The sequence below is a fragment of the Hirundo rustica genome, chromosome 2 (genome assembly GCF_015227805.2).
Source record: "Hirundo rustica isolate bHirRus1 chromosome 2, bHirRus1.pri.v3, whole genome shotgun sequence".
Classification (NCBI taxonomy): domain Eukaryota; kingdom Metazoa; phylum Chordata; class Aves; order Passeriformes; family Hirundinidae; genus Hirundo; species Hirundo rustica.
Genome location: NC_053451.1, coordinates 44,641,192 through 44,658,012, shown reverse-complemented (window position 1 = coordinate 44,658,012; position 16,821 = coordinate 44,641,192). Strand labels below are relative to the sequence as shown.

Sequence of the window (16,821 nt, the reverse complement as noted above, 5' to 3'; positions counted from 1 at the left end):
CTGCCCCAAGAGACCCCCGCCAAGGGCCACCAGCAGGAGCACCCGGGAGCCGCCCCGAGCTGCGGGGACAGCCCCGGCTCCGGAGCGGATCCCGCCACCGCTTCCCGCCCGGACAGCCCCGGCACGAACCGGGCACGGCCGCCGCTGTGGATGCCCATCAACGGCCTTCCCGCCGCGGAGGCTCTTGGGAGCTGTAGTCCCAATCCGCCGCGTTCCCCGGCCAGCTGTGAGGTGGCGTTGCCGCGCTCGAACTACCGCTCCCGGCATGCGGGGCGCCGGGGCGGTGTCCGCCTGTGGCGCCGGGAGGCTGTGCGATGGCGGCAGGTTTGTAATAGAAGGAGAAGGCTGTAGCAGTCGGAGGTGGGCGCGGCTGCGGTGGCGGCCTGAGGAGCGGGGCCGGGGCAGCTGCCTCGCTGTATGCGAGGGGCCGCGGGTCGGAGCTGTCGTGGTGCGGGTGCTTCGGGGCCGGGGGTGCGCTTGGGGCGTGCTCTGTGAGGGCGGTGTCGGTGAGGGAAGGAGGGCGCTGGGCCCGACGCCTCGGCTCGGCCGAGGAGCGGGGCTGTGCTCATCTCCCCAGTGTCGACCTGTGTGGGGATCCCTTTGTCCCTCCTCCCCTTCCCGGGACGAATCAGCCTGACCCCCGCTGGCTGCTTCGGTTGGCACGAAGGTGCTGCTGCCGTCGGTTTCATGGAGAGGTTTAGACTGGCAGGCGGCGTCCAGAGGGTCTCCGAAGAGGGACGGGTCAAACAGACCGTGAACCTTGCAGGCTTCAGTTTGCCACTGCGGGGATCTGCACATCGCTAGGAAACTTCCTTTAGCGTGTCAAAACAGAAGGCAGTCGTTTCTATATGAAACATTTCTGTAGTGTTTCTCCCAGTCGCGGTTTCAAACTCTGGCTGGAAGCATAAGTACTTTTACTGCGGGAAAATTAAGGGAGGTGGCATGAACTGATCTCTTTGGAATGAGGAAGCTTTAAGAAGTTATTTCCAGGTTAACAGGACTCCTGGGCTGCTGTGCTTGTCTGTCCTTGGTGCCCTGGCCCCTTCTCTGTATTTCCCCTGACACACCACATGCACAGGCAGAAAGTTATTTGCCCTGGGATGAGTTTGAGGAAGCACGGCTCCTGCTGCCACACTGTCACCGGCAGCAGTTTTGTCTTTTTCTTCCTAAGTGAGGATATCACTTTGGGTCTCCTTCCTACATGAATTCGTTCATGTTTTATGGCACTTTTAGGATTTGTTGCAGTATTTAAATTTTCCTTTGGGTGGATTTTAAATAAGCTTTTTGGGAGAAGAAAGGTAAAACGCAGCATAGTTGCAGCGTTTCCATGAGAAACTAAGGAAGATAATGTGAAAATAATGTGTTGCATTGAAATATGTGCAATAAAGTGTTTGTATTTAGATGGACATATCTGAAACTTTGCATTAATGTGAAGGTCACGTGGCAGAGATCTCTCAGTTCATCAAATCACTTCTTTTGTTGCAAGTGTTTTAAAAAAAAATTCTGAATCCCTCTCAGTACTACTGAAGAAAATATTATGTACTGCTTTATGGTATTTGAGATTATATTAGCTGCACTCAAATAATATGATTAAGAGTTGGATTATATAGATTTTCTGCACAGAAAGTGTTTGTTATTTGTTGTCCAGATTGTTTCTATTGATTATGACTTATTTTTATAAACACACTAGGTTGGTTACAAGAGAGTAACTTTCTTTTACTGGGAATCTGTTATTGTAGATTTCTGATTTTGTTAATCTGCTTAATTTCTAGGTGCTATAAGCAGATAGATAACTGTCCATAGCAGCTACCTGGATCTTTGAAAGTTATATTGTCCTAACCCTACAGAACATAATATTATTGTGTTAATGCTGATCAGCAAAGAAATTGGAATACAATTTGCAAGATGCCAACTGTTGAAAATCTGAGTGGTGAGCAAAACTTCAGTGCACATTGGATGTTCAATACTTCCCGTGCTGGAGTCTTACTGGGTCCTAGTTTTACTGGTTTGAACTTCAAGAAAGAAAATTTGTTACCTGGACCTGGAAACATCACAGCTGTACCTGAAGAAGGGCTGCATCTTTCAGACAGCTGTTCTGTAAGTGATGACTCCCTGTGTGAAGAGTCTGGCAGCTCTCAGACACTTCAGCAGTGTACCACTGGAACACCTTTCCCAGCAGCAACTGGAAACTTAGAGAGCTCTAAACCAGACTTAGTCCATGGTGAAATGGACGGTCAGAAGAAATCCAGTCACAGTGATCCACTCTTACAAAAGCTTGAACAGGTAATAAGTACACCTAGAATTCCTTGACATTCTTAGAGTAAGGTTTATTTTGTTCCTGCATATGATTTGTCATGCCTGCAGGTAAGCAAACCCCTTGCAATGTATAGGCCACAGCAGGCTTAAAGGGCAAATCCTAAGTTCCAGTTATGCTCACATGAAAGTTGGTGTGTTCCTCATGATGTGCATTTACTGAGAGTGTAACTACTGTTGTTTCCAGGTGGCACAAGTTCCAGTTGAAAATTAAATCGCTCTCAAAATCATTTTACCTGGAAAGGTGCACACAGTTTTACAGTGTTTCCTCACTTGGGGCTGTGGAAGTGGGGTGCTGGTCCTTGACAGGTGTAGTGCTTGACCACAGATATTCAAAATACCGTGGAGCTGAATGTTCTTGTATCTATAGCAACATCTTTTGTTGGTTCTCAACGCAGGTGTGACTTACCTGGTTCTGTTTAGATGAGGAGATATGTTAGTGCTGAATGTGATAAAGTATCCAAGACGTCAGGATAAAAAGAGGTGTGGAATTATAATGCTGTTATGTTACTGGTTTTTTTCCTGATGCAAGTGTGTCAGTGAATCCACTTTAAGCGGCTGTGTGTTCACTCCAAGCTCTTCCCAATTACTGGATACAGATTGTGTTAGCTGAAAGTCCTCAGCAGCACTTTAGTAGATCTTGCTGTTAAGGACTAAGAAGTCCTTGTCCGCTCTGCCAGCAGCATAAATCCCCATGTCTGTTCACTGGAGTGGAGAGAGGGAGACAGTGTGTGTGTCTCCAGAGCAGAATTCCATGAATTACCAGGTGCTGTAAAAGTTTTCTCCTGTATTTTACGTGATAGGAGAATACTTACCCACTTTTCAAATATTGTCAGTAGTATTAATCAGTGGCTTAATAAATATTAGCTAATTTATTATCTTAAGAGGAATTATTAAGTAGCCTTAGAAAGTTATTGACAGTCTATAACAAAATAATTCTGTGGAACATTCTGAATAAACCTAGACTCTAATACATGGATCTATTTGTTTGCTTGAGAAGCTGAAGGAATTGCAACAGCAGAAACAGGAACAGTTAAAGAAACAACAGATGGAACAACTTCAAAGGTTAATGGAAGAGCAACAGAAGCTACTTAGCATGGTATCTGGCCAGCCAGCAGCTCTTGGTAAGTTGGGAAAGAAAGCGCATGATGTACTTTATATAAACTGAAAAATATAATCTCACTTTCCAGTTAAAATCTGAGTGTCTTCTGTGTCCTTCATTTTAAGATTACTTGATTAGTCAGAGATAAATGCTGCATTGCTTCAGTGCTTGAAAGCTGAGTGCTACTGAAGAAGGAATCCTGTCCTATTTTTATAAAATGCCAGTTGTAATTGTGGCTTGATCAGTACGTGCTATGATGGGAGCCCTTGCTTCAAAGTGCATGTGTTGAAGTGTGAAACAATTACTTTCCTTTCTGATGAGCTGCTTCTCACTGTGCTTTTGATTGCTTTAAGCCTTCAGTGTAGCCAAATGAAGCTGTCCCTCCTTGTTTGTGCTCACACATATCACATTCAGGTGATGAACTGAACTAGAACAGAGAGCTGATCTGTATTTAAAAACAAAGACTTGTAACCTGTATCAGTTTTCCTGTCTTGTTTCCTGGGAGGGGAACAAGGAGAGGGGACAGCTCTTGGCTAGGGAAAGATTTAGAGCTGAGGAGGAGTACTTTCTGCTCCAGGCAGTGTCAGTCCAACCTGACTTAAATGATTGTCTTTCTTTCACTCTGCCTACCTGAGAAGATTGAATTAGGGCTTATTTTAGGAGAAGAAAATCAAGATTGCTATATTACTTATTCTTGGTCCGTGACATAAGGATGGAGGCTGGGTGATTGATCCTGCCCTTCAGTGCCATTTCTTTTTTCCTGTGGAGCAATAGTTTTGTGATACACATAGAATGACAGAGCCATTTTGTTCCTTCTCATTTCAAGGTTATACTGTAATGGCTGAAAGTCAAAAGCTGAGATCTGGGCATTCCACGGGCTTAGCACCTTCACCTCAATTGCCATCGTCTGGATATCAGAATGTCTTTGAAGACAGAGCTCATGCTCTGGCTGTTCCTTCCCATGCACAAGGCAACGATTCTTTACAAAAGCTGAACAACAGAGAATGCACCTCATCTTTGAAGAACCATCTTTCAGAAGTGTCTGCCTGTGAAAAGCAAGGTCTGTGTGTGTGCCTCTGAAGAGGCCAAATTGTTTTCAAAACAAGGAAGACAGATACATTACTGCTTAGTCATTTACAGAAAGATACCTTGATGTGTGGTGCTTTTTTCCTCCTTGTCACTGAGAATAATTTTCTGCTACTTATTTTGAAGGTTTAATGATTTTTGTTGGTTTACTTGCTACGTTGGTTTGTTTAGTGACAGCTTAGAGATCTTAGAATGTTCCTGTTGTTGCCCATTGAAGTTTGGTTAAAAGCAGCATGAGCCAAAAATAAAATTCTTCTCAATTTATGCATATATATGTGGGAAACAGAAGCTTGATAAGAGAGCTCATCAGTATAGCAGACATCAAAATTCGTTCAGTTGTGTTTTTAAGCCATACATTAACAATAGCAAAGCAGATGAACAATCGGAATGGATTATTTAAGGTCTGTGGAAATTTTTTAATGCAAAATTGCTTGTTCCTTTAAAAAGAAAGTGCAAATTCAAATAAGAATTAATTAACTTGGGGAAATCTTAGGACTGTTTTATGTAGGAAGTCAGATCACATGTCCATGAAGCTCCTTTCTGGTTTTCACCTGACCTGAATGCTGTTTAAAGTATGTGCTGAAAACTGATTTGTTATTGGGATGAAAAAAAAATCAACTCTGTTGCTTTCACAGGAAAAAACATGTGGTGTCCAGAAAAAAAGGTGGAATTAATAATGGAGAGTGACGATAATCACATCGATCCTTTAGGTGCAGGAAGCACAGATGTCTCTGAAAATTCCAGTGGAGGTGAACGGTTGTTGACTAACACAGAGGAAAGGTAGTTCAGACTATGATTATGCAGTTTTTATCAAATTACACAAGTTTGGTTGAATTCTGAGGCCTGATTGAAAGAATCTGATACTCTGAATTTGTGCAATTTCTAAACAAAGGATTTTATTTTTCTATGTGGAGACCTGTGGTAAGAGAGGCTCTTGCTTGGAATTGCTTGTGCTGTAAAAGATGAAATGTTGTGTGTTGGATGCAGAGGTGTGTGTACAGCCTGGGGTAATGACAGCTCAGAAGCACCTTTCAGTAGAGCTGGGTATATAAGCAGTTATGATTGCTGTTCCCAGTTTGATTTATTACAACCTCCTATCCACTGTTATGTGCTGAAAGTGGTAACATGAGGGAGGAGGGCAAGGCTGTGACTTCTTAGTTTATTGCGGGGAGTTATGATTGTTTGAAATGTCCAAGGACAGGTTAGATGGGGCTCTGAGCAGCCTGGTCTAGTGGAAGATGTCCCTGCCCACACACTGTGGGGGTGTGTGGAGCTTGGAACAAGATGATCTTTAAAGTCCTTTCCAATTCAAACCATTCTGTGGTTGTGTGATTCTATGAAATGTGGCTGTGTCTCCACTGGGGTAGGTCTTGCCCATCCCATTCTGCTTCCTGGGTGGGCAGGAGCATGAAAAAGCAAAGAAAGCCTTGGTGCTATACCAGCAGGGTTCAGTAATAGCTAAAATATTATTATGTTATCAGTGCTGTTGTAGTCACAAAGCCAAAACAGCAATGAAAAAAGCTCACTCCATGCCAGCCAGACCCAGCACTCCTGGGAAGGAGGAGGAGTATCAAAGGGGGAGACAGGGAACGTAATCTCAGTAGCATTCCTGAGTGGAAAGGTGATACTGTGGGAATTCACAGTGTGACTGGACTATGAGTGGAAGTTTGGTGATTTGTCCCAAAGAAAGGGTCATTAAGAAAAGCAGTGAAAGAAAAAGCAAACTTGCATACAGTGTCTTTTAGATATGTATATGAACTATTGCAGGGATTGGATAAACATACAGTGTTAAAATGCATTTCTCAGATTAACGTAATGCATAAAGCACCTCAGAATTTGTCATCTTTTATGCAATTGCACCTTAGGTCTTTGAATACCAGTGATGTTAAACACAATTATTTTATACAGAATTATAAGAGTTGTTTTTGTAATTACTCTAGACCTATTAAAGCTGCAATGCATGAGAAGAGACAAACTTTTGAAGAATTCTTGGAAGAACAGATACAACTAGAAGAACAGCGTCTGGAGCAAAACCAGAAATTACAGGTTATTTATTATTACTTTAAAAACCTTCATTCTTCTTTATATATTGTGTCAAAATGTGATAGGTGCCTTAAAGTGTCCAAGGAAGATGCTTGCAGGGAAAGCTAACCCTGAATCCAGCACTCACATTCTTAAAAATAATAAGCCACAAATACTCCACTTGCTTACATCTTCAGAAATCCAGCAGAAATGTACCACGTAAATTTCTACTGATACATGGGATTTATTTGAAGAGGTCTTCAAACAGTGTCAGGAGCTTTTTAACATTTTATCATTTGCTTTTCTTCACTCATTTTCAGGAGACGAATGGATCAGCTGTCCAAAAACCAGTGATCAAGAGACCATTCCTGAAAAGAGGAGAAGGTTTAACAAGATTCACTAATGCCAAGTCTAAAATGACAAAACTTGGAGAAAACACCTCAAAATTTCAACAGAGGGCTTCAGATGATAAAAATGTTATTAAAGTGGACAGATCACAAATACAGAAGAAAACTGTGCCTCCTGGCAAAGAACTGGTTTCTGAAAATCCTTTTGCACCATGTAAAAAATACAACCACCCCACTAAAGTAAAACGTCCTATTCAGAAGACAGTGGTACTTAGGAATCACAATGGAGAAAATATCTTGCCATTAGAAACAAGAATGCAATCGGGAAAAAATCATGATGGACAGATGAGAGATTCTTACCCATCAGAAATGAACAACAAAATAGAAAATAAAGAAAACAGAATAGAATTTGCTAAGTCTAACACTGGCAAAATCAAAACCAAATTACCTGGTGCAGAAAAGTCTCAGTTGTCTCAAGAACTGACCAGTGCCTTTTCTAATTCTACATGTCCCATAGGTCACCCTGAAAAAGATTCAGAGCTGTCTTTTGAACTTTCATTCCGGAATAAACTGGAGAACTGGGAAAAAGAAAAAGAAAAGGAGAACCTAGAATTAGATGAATTTATCTTTCTTGAACAAGCTGCAGATGAAATATCTTTCTCAAGTAATTCCTCATTTGTGCAAAGGATCTTGGAACGAGACCAGCAAACTTTAAAAGGCCGTAGGATGTCTTCTACTCCTATCAAGGCAAAGCAGCAGGAAGTCAAGGCGCTGGCCCTCGAACTTACAAATGAGAGAAATAAAAGGGCAGACTATGTGGCACAGAAAAGTATAAATGATAGCCCAGTTATGCATACAGCCTCAAATTCAGGAACAGATTTTAGAATGAAGGATCCATTGAGTAAAACAGGTAGTGTAACATTCTCAACTTCTTCCATGAAAGCAGCTCCTGCTTTAAAAAGTAATCACTGGATTGTAAATGAAGATAGGAGTGAGGGTAATAGTGATACTACTACAGATTCTGAGAGTGAATTTGGGGACACATTGAAGCATGATGACAAAGATGCTAAGACAGCTCTTGTGACCCATAGAGAAAGTGATCCAGAATTTTTTGATTGTGGAAGTTCTGTTACAGACAGCAAAGAGAGCAAAAATGGGGATGCTGACCTTGGTTTGTCAGACAAAGATTGTGGTGCACTGTCAAAGCAAAAGATCAGAAAAGCTACAGAGGATCACAGAAGCATGTCGTGTATAAGTAGGAATAAGTTTGAGTTTGATGATGAAAGAACATGGAGTGATCTTGATGAAAATTATGTTAGCATTGATTTACCTGAAAAATATACTAAAACACCTTTGCAGATGGACTTTTCCTTTAAGAATGATACAACTGTCCCAGATAAAGCAGTAAAGAGAAAAGTTGCCTCAAAGAAAGGAGATGAAATGTCCAAAGAGTCTGCAGTGGACAGTGATTCAAATGGACCTCCTGTATCAAACCTGATGATGAAACTGTTTCCTTCACTGAAGCCAAAGCAGAAGGCACGCTGCCATCCAGAGCGTGAAACCAAACCAAATGTGGAACTGGAGCTGGGAGGTGAGAGAACAGCAACTGGTGGGAAGTGGTGAGGAAGGTGTATTGTACAAGTCTTCCCTACTAGCGCTTAAGCTCCAAACTGAAATGACACCAAAGGGTTTAAGTACAGACTTCTGCTGCAAGAAATGGCCCTAATCTCCCCCTACATCTCTGGCTGCAGATTGGTGAAAGCTTATTTTTAAAAATCTATTTAATTGGTGGGTTTGTTTGTTTGTTTGTTTGTTTTTCCCCTTTGGAGGCTTCAGCTTATTGACATATCTTGATCTGAAGCTGCTTGATCACTGTTTCTGAATGAAGGAAAACGTCTAGGGCAAGCTGAAAATGAAGCGTTACCTTCCTTTCCACCACAGTGGATTTACACCACAGTAGGGGAATGCTATTCACTGCTGGGTTTACTTTTTCCTCTTATGAAAGGACAGATTGGGGAATGAGATGCTACAGAGTAGCGCTGCACAAAGGGTCCTCGTGGTCCTGGTCGATGGCAAATTGAACATGAGGCAGCAGTGCCCTGGCAGCCAGGAGAGCCAACCCTGTCCTGGGGACATCAGGCACAGCATGGCCAGCCGGGCAAGGGAGGGGATTGTCCTGCTCTGCTCTGAGCTGGGGCAGCCTCACCTCCAGTGCTGGGGGCAGTTCTGGGTGCCACGAGGTAAAAAAAGACATGGAACTATTGGAGAGTGTCCAAAGGAGGGGAACAAGGATGGAGAAAGGCTTTGAGGGGAAACCATATAAGGAGTGGCTGAGGTCACTCGGTGTGTTCAGCCTGGAGGAGACTGAGGGCAGACCTCATTGCAGTCTGCAGCTTCCTTGTGAGGGGAAGAGGAGGGTGCCTGCCCCCTCTGTGGTGACCAGTGGCAGACCTGGGGATGAAACACAGGCCTCGCTTGACATCAGCACCTTTCTTAATTCATAAATATGAATTAAGAAAAACCTAAGTGTGGCTGCTGCATCTGACTGTAAGCACTTTTGCAAGGAAATGGCCTACACAGCAACATCAGTATTTTGTCTTTTCTGTTGAATACTTGGACTCTGAAACCCCGGGGATTCTTAGGTAGTGAATGAACAGCAAACTGGGATGGAAAAAAAGGCACTAAAACCCCCTCCATATTATCAGCCTCTCCAATAGATTCCCCATCAGGGATGGGTGTGAACAGACTTTGTAGTGACTAAAACTTGAAAAAATTTACCACCAAAAACTTTCCTGTTTGATATACCCTATACCATCATACTGTGTACATGTACCTGGCACATATATATGGTATGTACCCACACATGTGCCATATACACTCATGACACCCTTATACCTTCATTTTATTTCTCTGGTTTGGTGTGAACCCCTTCACACTCCAGTTCCAAATATAGCTTTAGTTCTACTAAGATGGAAGATATATTCAGTACTTAATATTTCATCACTACAAAAAGTGATGGATCTACTCCATATTTGAGGTACTTGAGTAAAGAGTGCAGAGTGTTTTAAAACATAATTTCGGTGTTATTTGGATAGTAGAATTTCTTTGCAAAATTACTGCTGTCTCTAAAATAGTATTTACTTGGTTTTTCTTTTTTTTGGTAACAGTTTTTAATCTGGTGTGTGATAATTGTTTACTTCAGTCTTATGAATGCTCTTTAGGTAACATGCATATGGCTGTGCTTTGACAGGAAGCACTGTTCCATCCCAGCTGCTGAGAGAGAGACTCGCTGAGCTGGAAAATGAAATTGAGAGATTTCGAGCTGAAAACACAACTCTGACTAAACTCCGTGAAGAGAGAGAGCACGCCCTGGCAAGTATCAGGTAAGGTTTAATTGAAACATTTTGGTGCATTCACTTTCATAGCGTGTTGCAGACTCTCCTAATGTCCAGTTACAACAGCACAGGTAAACAGTTCATGTGCTTCAGTTACAGTGGAGATAGGTCTAGACACCAATTGTTGCTTTGTGTGTATGTTAAACCGTAATTACACACAATTTATAGTGTTAAGAACCCCTGCTCAGTTAATATGATGTCCCTAAAGCCTGTATTTTGGAGGATGTATACTTCTGTTCTAAAGGATAACACAATCCTAAACTGGTCACGTAGAACTGGTCTTAATGGATTTGTTATTTTTGTGTACACACTGAGAATCTTTTAATTTGAACTGGAGCAATTACAAGTGGCATATAGAACAGAATAATTACCTCTGATGATGTAAATGGGGCATGCATGTTCCTACCACAGCCACTTTTGTTTTATTTGGGACCAGCATTGTGTCTTTGCTAATGTTTAATTTTTGACCTCCTATTAGCAGATTCTTTTCTCTGGTGCTTTTGGGGGATGGTGTACTAATGTTTTGGAAGAATGTAGCAAGATTTTAGCCAAAGCTTTTCTAAATTCAGGATAATGTTTGTGACTAGAAAATATAAAAATATGTATTGTTGGACTTCAAACACCCACTATGTGACAATTCTTACTCCTTAAATAAGTAATACCATTTATATGTAAATCTTCCCGGGGTAATAGATGCTGAATTGCAATCTGTGACCACAAAATACCGAGTCTTCACTTTTTTTCTTAAAATCCAGATGTGAAGGAGATTTGGGCTAAAACAACAACTTTGTTTCATAATTGTAGGAAAGAAATTGCAGACTTTGAACAGAAAAAAGCCCAAGAACTGGCTGAAATAGAAGAATATAAAAGAAAGGAAATTAAAAAACTGCAAAAGGAACGTAAAGTTTTTGAAAAATACACCACGGAAGCTAGAGCAATTCCAGATAAAAAAGAACGGGATGAAATTCAGGTATAAGAATATAATATTCTAGTCCACACAGGAACATGTAAGTTCACTTTAAGGGCAACCAAGAACTAAATTCTAACTTTGTTCAAAGATTACAAGTGATTTCAAGCTGGGAACTGCTAGCAGACGTGGGTTAGTGGTTAACTTGGATTAACAACGGGACTCCATGATCTTAAACTCTTTTTTCCAATCTAAATTATTCTAACTGAGACAGTCTTCACAATGCTGTTTGATGGTTTTAAGGCAAAAACTCATGAGCAAATCTTTTTTGTCACATTTCCATACTAAAAACTGCTGGGGACTGATAGAATGATCTTCAACTTTGAAACAAAATGGCCAAAGTTAAAATATTAAGTTGTAAGTTTTTATTCGTGGTACTGGATCAAAGCGCAAACTAGAATTCCACAAGGGTTTTAGTCTGTCTAAAACTCTTGTACAGTCTATGTAGTAATCTTTGCAATTTTCAAAGTTACATTTTATTATCACTTAGAGGTGTTTATGTATCAGGGATGTAAGGAACAACATCTGTTTGTTCCTTCATTGTCAGGATGTATGGTATATTAGATGTATGAACAAGCCACATTAAGCACCACGCAAGGATTTCCCTCTTCCTTCCCTACAAATTTCCCTTACTTCAAAAAACTGAATTGATATTTGCTAAACTAGGCAGATTTACATGTGTTTTGTGTGATTGTGTCCTCCCTGTTTTCCTCTGCCAAGATTTTTGAAGGGCCCTCCAAGGGTGGCATTAATGATTTTGTATTTCTGTCTCAAATGTATTTGTACTGGCCAGTCTAGCAAGTGTAAAGGATGCCAAAAGAAAGCAAGAAAAACAATTCCTCTGATTGGAGTAGAGCTTATAAAGTTGGTAGTCTAAAGTAAATAATCTCTCTTTCAGGGAAGAAAACTCTTCTTACCCTTCACCCCTGCGCTATTAAGCTGATTTGACTTTTTTGCCACTTGTGCCTTTTTTGCTTGTGTTTGAATTTCTATTAGAAATGAAAATATATCATTATATTAGAAATGACAACTCTTTATAAACATGCATTTTTCTAAGGCTTTAAAACAGCAGATTGCAGAGTTACAGGAAGATCTAAAACGAAAAGAGGCAAAATGGTCAACCACCCATCGACGCCTGAAAGATCAAATAGAAGCTTTAGTAAATGAGAATTTCGAGTTAAAAGAGGAAATCAAAATTATGGAGAAATTTCGTCTAGAAGCCTGGAAGAAAGTAGAAGCTGCTGGAAGCAGGAAGAAAGTAGAAAGTCCTGGGATGAGTTTAAATAGAGCAGAATCTGTAAGTTATTAATCTCAGTGCTTTAAATACATTTGTGTGAATACTGGTGAGTTTTCTGTTACATACTTGGACTCTTAACAGCTAATAACTTAGCTCTTTATTTTTAATTTACTGATGTGGGGACTACACTAGTGGTGACAGACACAGAATTTTGTTAATGTTATATTCTCTGCAAATGCCAGCGCTCACAATGTGCAGCATCCCTTTTGTTGTGGAACTCACCTTGGAAATTAGAAATGATGCAAGTATGAAAGAAAAATGATTGATGGAGTCTAACCTGTGAACCTTCTGCCCCTTTAGGATCAACCAGGCAAAGCAAGCAGTTGGCAATTGTCTAAAGCAGTTATATTAAGTTTTGAAACTATAACTATTATTCTGGATTGCTTGCATCAAATTACCATTCTGGAGTTGTTGATAGTGAGGGAGCTGATGGAGGAAGAGCTCCAAAGTGCAGCTTGGGCTACATCACACAAGCCTTTCTGCTGATTAAGTCTCAAAACTGTATAGTTTCTGAGGAAAACTTCCAGTAAATTTTATGTCACAAGGTCTATAAATTTTGTTGACTCTGTATGAACAGTTATGATTACATGTCACATAAATCACAAATGCTTCCTTTCTTTTAGTGTCTACCAAATAGAGGACCAAAAAGTCGAACAGCATCTCCGCTTCTTCCAGTACAGAAGTGCAGCAAGATAAATGGCAAAAGTTATTCACAGGCAAAAGGTAAAAATATTTGTCTATGCAGAGAATTCTCTGAAATCTTTAAAATAAAATGAATGTGAAGTTTTGCTCTGTGGAGTGCATCTCCACCTCCAAAGAAGCTAGAGTGGGAGCTGTCATGGGCTTGAGCATATGGATAAATACCTCATAGGGTGGGATTCTGGTGAAAGCTGTGATGAGACCAGTGTTGGAGAGAAAAATACTTCTGGTCATACTTGATGGTCTGGAGCACTGCAGAAGCTGCTTTCTGTAATCAAAAATGACATTCAACTCTGGTGTTCTCCAAGCTGCAGATGTTGGTTAAATCAGAGTCACAGAATGGTTTGGGTTGGAAGGGACCTCAAAGATCATCCAGTTCCAACTCCCCTGCCATGGGCAGAGACACCTTACACTAGACCAGGCTGCTCAGAGCCCCATCCAACCTGGCCTTGGATCATTCCCGGAATGGAACCATCATCCTCAGCTTCTTTGGGCACCCTGTGCCAGTGCCTCACCGCCCTGACAGTGAATTTCTTCCTGATGTCTAGTTGAGTGTGTTGATAGCATCAGAACTGCTGCGTCCCTTCAGAACCTTCTCTTACCAGGATCTGTAATCATATGGGCAATGCTGCGGCAGGTGTTCCTTGTTCACACTTAGGAGCAAAGGCTCTCTGCCATCCCAAGGGATAATCACGTATGGAAAGTAACCGCAGGGTACTTTTTTGACACCTCTGACAGCTCCTCCAACCACCATGTTAGATGTTAGAGGAGTATGTTCCAGAATTGAAGGTAGCTTTATTTTGGTAATATGATAGGAGAGATGTGGAAAAAATATGCCAATCAGTTCCTGTTAAAAGCTGATTTCATCTTCCTTTGTTCATTATAAGGTGTAGCTAATAACGTTGTCTAAATTACTAAGAGGAGCAAATCTTTTGTAAATCTACAGCCATGAAATAGGAAAGTGCATTCAATGTCCATTGTAATGACTCTTCAGTTCTAGCTTCTTGCTGACATGCAAAGCAATGGCAGTGATTCATTCTTTTCTGGGCATGTGCCTATTCTTTTAATAAATACCCCGCTTTTAGTTTCTACTGCAATTAAGAAATGTGGGTGTCCTGTATAATTTTAACTCTTAAACCATATTTTAATTTCTCTGTCCAATTCAACTATTACATGTATCTCAGTAGGAAAACTTTCTAGAACACCTGCATCAGGACCTGCTAATGACAGAAACAACTCTGAGGCAATGACAGCACTAGAAGATTCTTCTCAGACTTTTATGGTAGTAAGTCCTGTGTCTTGATTTTATTTTCAAAGTAGGGAAGAAAAAGCCTAAAACAGAAAAGTTAATGAGTATCTGGAGGGTGACTGATGAGGCTATTGAATCATCTTTTTAAGTTCTTCAACTTTTATTGTCATAACAGAAAATGGCTATGTACTAGTCAATGAAAGAGTGTTTTACCTGTGTCTAGTAGTTGCATTATTATTTAATTGCATTCTTCTTCTCAGGAAAAAAACCAAAGTAATAATCTCCTGCTCTTTTGAATTTTGCAGATTTTTTTATCTTTTAGGAGGCCTAAAGAAAGACAGATGTTCAAATGTTCCATGTAGGGCAACTGTGCAACAATCTTTTAAACAGTTGAATTAATTCTGACATTAATTGCTGTAGGTTGCACTTAGGCTTTAGAGAACTTGTTTCATACCATGATGTGGATTTCTTTAAGGAAATTAAGCACTGTGTTACAGCACATCACTGCATTCCGCTTTAGTCCAGACTACAGCTGACCAGAGATAACCAGTGACTGCTCTATTTCTTGTACCACTTGAATTATACTAGGAGTTGCTTAAACCCCAAATTGTGTTTATGCCTCTTCATTCTGTGATGTTGTTTCCTAAAACCTGTCAGCCTAGGAAAAAAGAACATAAAAACAAAACTTGATTTTTGTTTGTCATCTCAGGACACCTCTCCTAATGAACCGTACATGTCACCACCATCTGCTCCTGCATTTACAGGCAGTGAAGAGATTCAGAGGGAAACTGCTTATCCTGATGGAAAGGTAAAATGAGAGCTTGGCACTTGGAAATTCTGGAAGACAGCTGTTGAGGAAGATGAGTGAGAATGTGAGTGTGAGGGCTCAATACTGACCTTGCTCATATTTTTATTAGGTTGAGAAGGTTTTGAAAAATGGCTGTCACCTTGTATTTTTCCCAAATGGAACATGGAAAAAAGTGGGTTCTGATGGGAAGACTGTAACTATAACCTTCTTCAATGGGGATGTGAAGCAGATTATGCCTGATCAAACAGTGGTAAGTGTCCTGCATTCTTCAATAAATACTTACTTATCTGGATGCGTACATTCATTTAAAACTTCTCATCAGTTACACTAAATCGCGGTTGTTGTCTGCAGATTTATTACTATGCTGATGCTAAGACTACTCACACCACATACTCTGATGGCTTGGAGGTCTTGCAGTTTTCAAATGGACAAATAGGTAAAGAAATCATCCAACCCAACTGTCTGAATTACTGCCCATATATAGATATTTATGTAATAAGCATATTGTCTCAAAATACATTTCAGAGAAGCATTATCCTGATGGCAAGAAGGAAATAACCTTCCCTGATCAAACAATTAAGAATTTATTTACAGATGGCCAAGAAGAAAGTATCTTTCCCGATGGCACCATTGTTCGTGTGCAGCGGTGAGCTTTTCCTTCTCGGGTCCCTGGCCCAGGCAGGGGATGGGAGCACCTGGGGCTCAGTGACAAGGGCACTGGATGGGGACACAGGTGTGTTCCTACAGCTCCTAAAGGTTTACTTTTCAATGGACTGTACTGTGAACACACATTTACCGATCAGGTTTTGGGGTTGGGTGGGTTTTTGTTGTTTGTTTTTTTGGTAGCGTGGAAGAGGTATAAAGACAGTATATTGTCTCATACCCTACCCTAAAAGACTTCTCTATTTGCACATAATTCTAGAAAAAATATCTAGCAGCCTGGCTGGCGGGGGAAGGTGTGACTGACAGCAGATAACTAATAGTGCTCAAAATACCAAGTTTTAAACTTCCCTTGGACTCTAGCCGTGATGGAATTGATGCAGATAAAGTGCAGTGGAGGCTCTCAAGTATAAAGAAGCCATATCAGTTTTTCAGAAACAGGTGTTTGAGTATGAACCAGCTGAGACAGAGATTTTTCCACAAACACTGTTTTGAGAAGTCTTCCTTCATTTAGGCTTACATATCTGATGCTTGTTCTGAGACTCGTCTTACACCAATGCATAATCCTTGGGGTGGGTTTTTTTCCCCTTTAATGCAGAGATGGAAGCAAAACTATAGAGTTCAATAATGGCCAGCGGGAACTGCACACATCACAGTTTAAGAGACGGGAGTATCCAGATGGGACTGTCAAGACTGTGTACATGAATGGACAGCAGGAAACCAAGTACGTCTCTGGGAGAGTCAGAATAAAGGACAAGGATGGTAATATTATCATGGACACTAAATTGTAGAGACCATGTCAAAACTGCTGAAGTGTTAGCACATCAGCAAAAATAATGTACATTCTGTAAACAAGTGAAAATGCTTAAAGCTTGT

General features: G+C 40.9%; 1 protein-coding gene across 7 annotated transcripts; it reads left to right on the top strand.

The window, feature by feature from the left end:
• The first annotated feature begins 215 nt into the window (after window positions 1-215).
• On the top strand, window positions 216-16,821 carry CENPJ (centromere protein J). Of its 7 annotated transcripts, none has more exons than XM_040057140.2 (17): window positions 216-324; window positions 1,773-2,283; window positions 3,314-3,437; window positions 4,242-4,475; window positions 5,137-5,281; window positions 6,442-6,547; window positions 6,844-8,461; window positions 10,121-10,253; window positions 11,070-11,235; window positions 12,290-12,529; window positions 13,153-13,252; window positions 14,413-14,513; window positions 15,187-15,285; window positions 15,395-15,535; window positions 15,637-15,721; window positions 15,811-15,931; window positions 16,544-16,821. In XM_040057140.2, the coding sequence occupies exons 2-17, from the start codon at window positions 1,906-1,908 to the stop codon at window positions 16,734-16,736; spliced, it is 3,984 nt and encodes a 1,327-aa protein (XP_039913074.1). In that variant the 5' UTR covers window positions 216-324; window positions 1,773-1,905; the 3' UTR covers window positions 16,737-16,821. The 7 variants fall into 7 exon arrangements, with proteins under 7 accessions (XP_039913074.1, XP_039913080.1, XP_039913078.1 ...); XM_040057146.2 differs by having other exon boundaries at window positions 14,416-14,510; window positions 16,544-16,815; XM_040057144.2 differs by having other exon boundaries at window positions 14,416-14,513; window positions 16,544-16,815.

What these genes read in the sequence shown, in the direction of transcription:
- CENPJ (XM_040057140.2), top strand. Translation starts at nt 1,906, where the DNA reads ATGCCAACTGTTGAAAATCTGAGTGGTGAGCAAAACTTCAGTGCACAT. An exon ending in GTTTAAATAGAGCAGAATCT is followed by an intron (nt 12,530 to 13,152) that starts GTAAGTTATTAA and finishes CCTTTCTTTTAG; the next exon opens with TGTCTACCAAATAGAGGACC. An exon ending in TTATGCCTGATCAAACAGTG is followed by an intron (nt 15,536 to 15,636) that starts GTAAGTGTCCTG and finishes TGTTGTCTGCAG; the next exon opens with ATTTATTACTATGCTGATGC.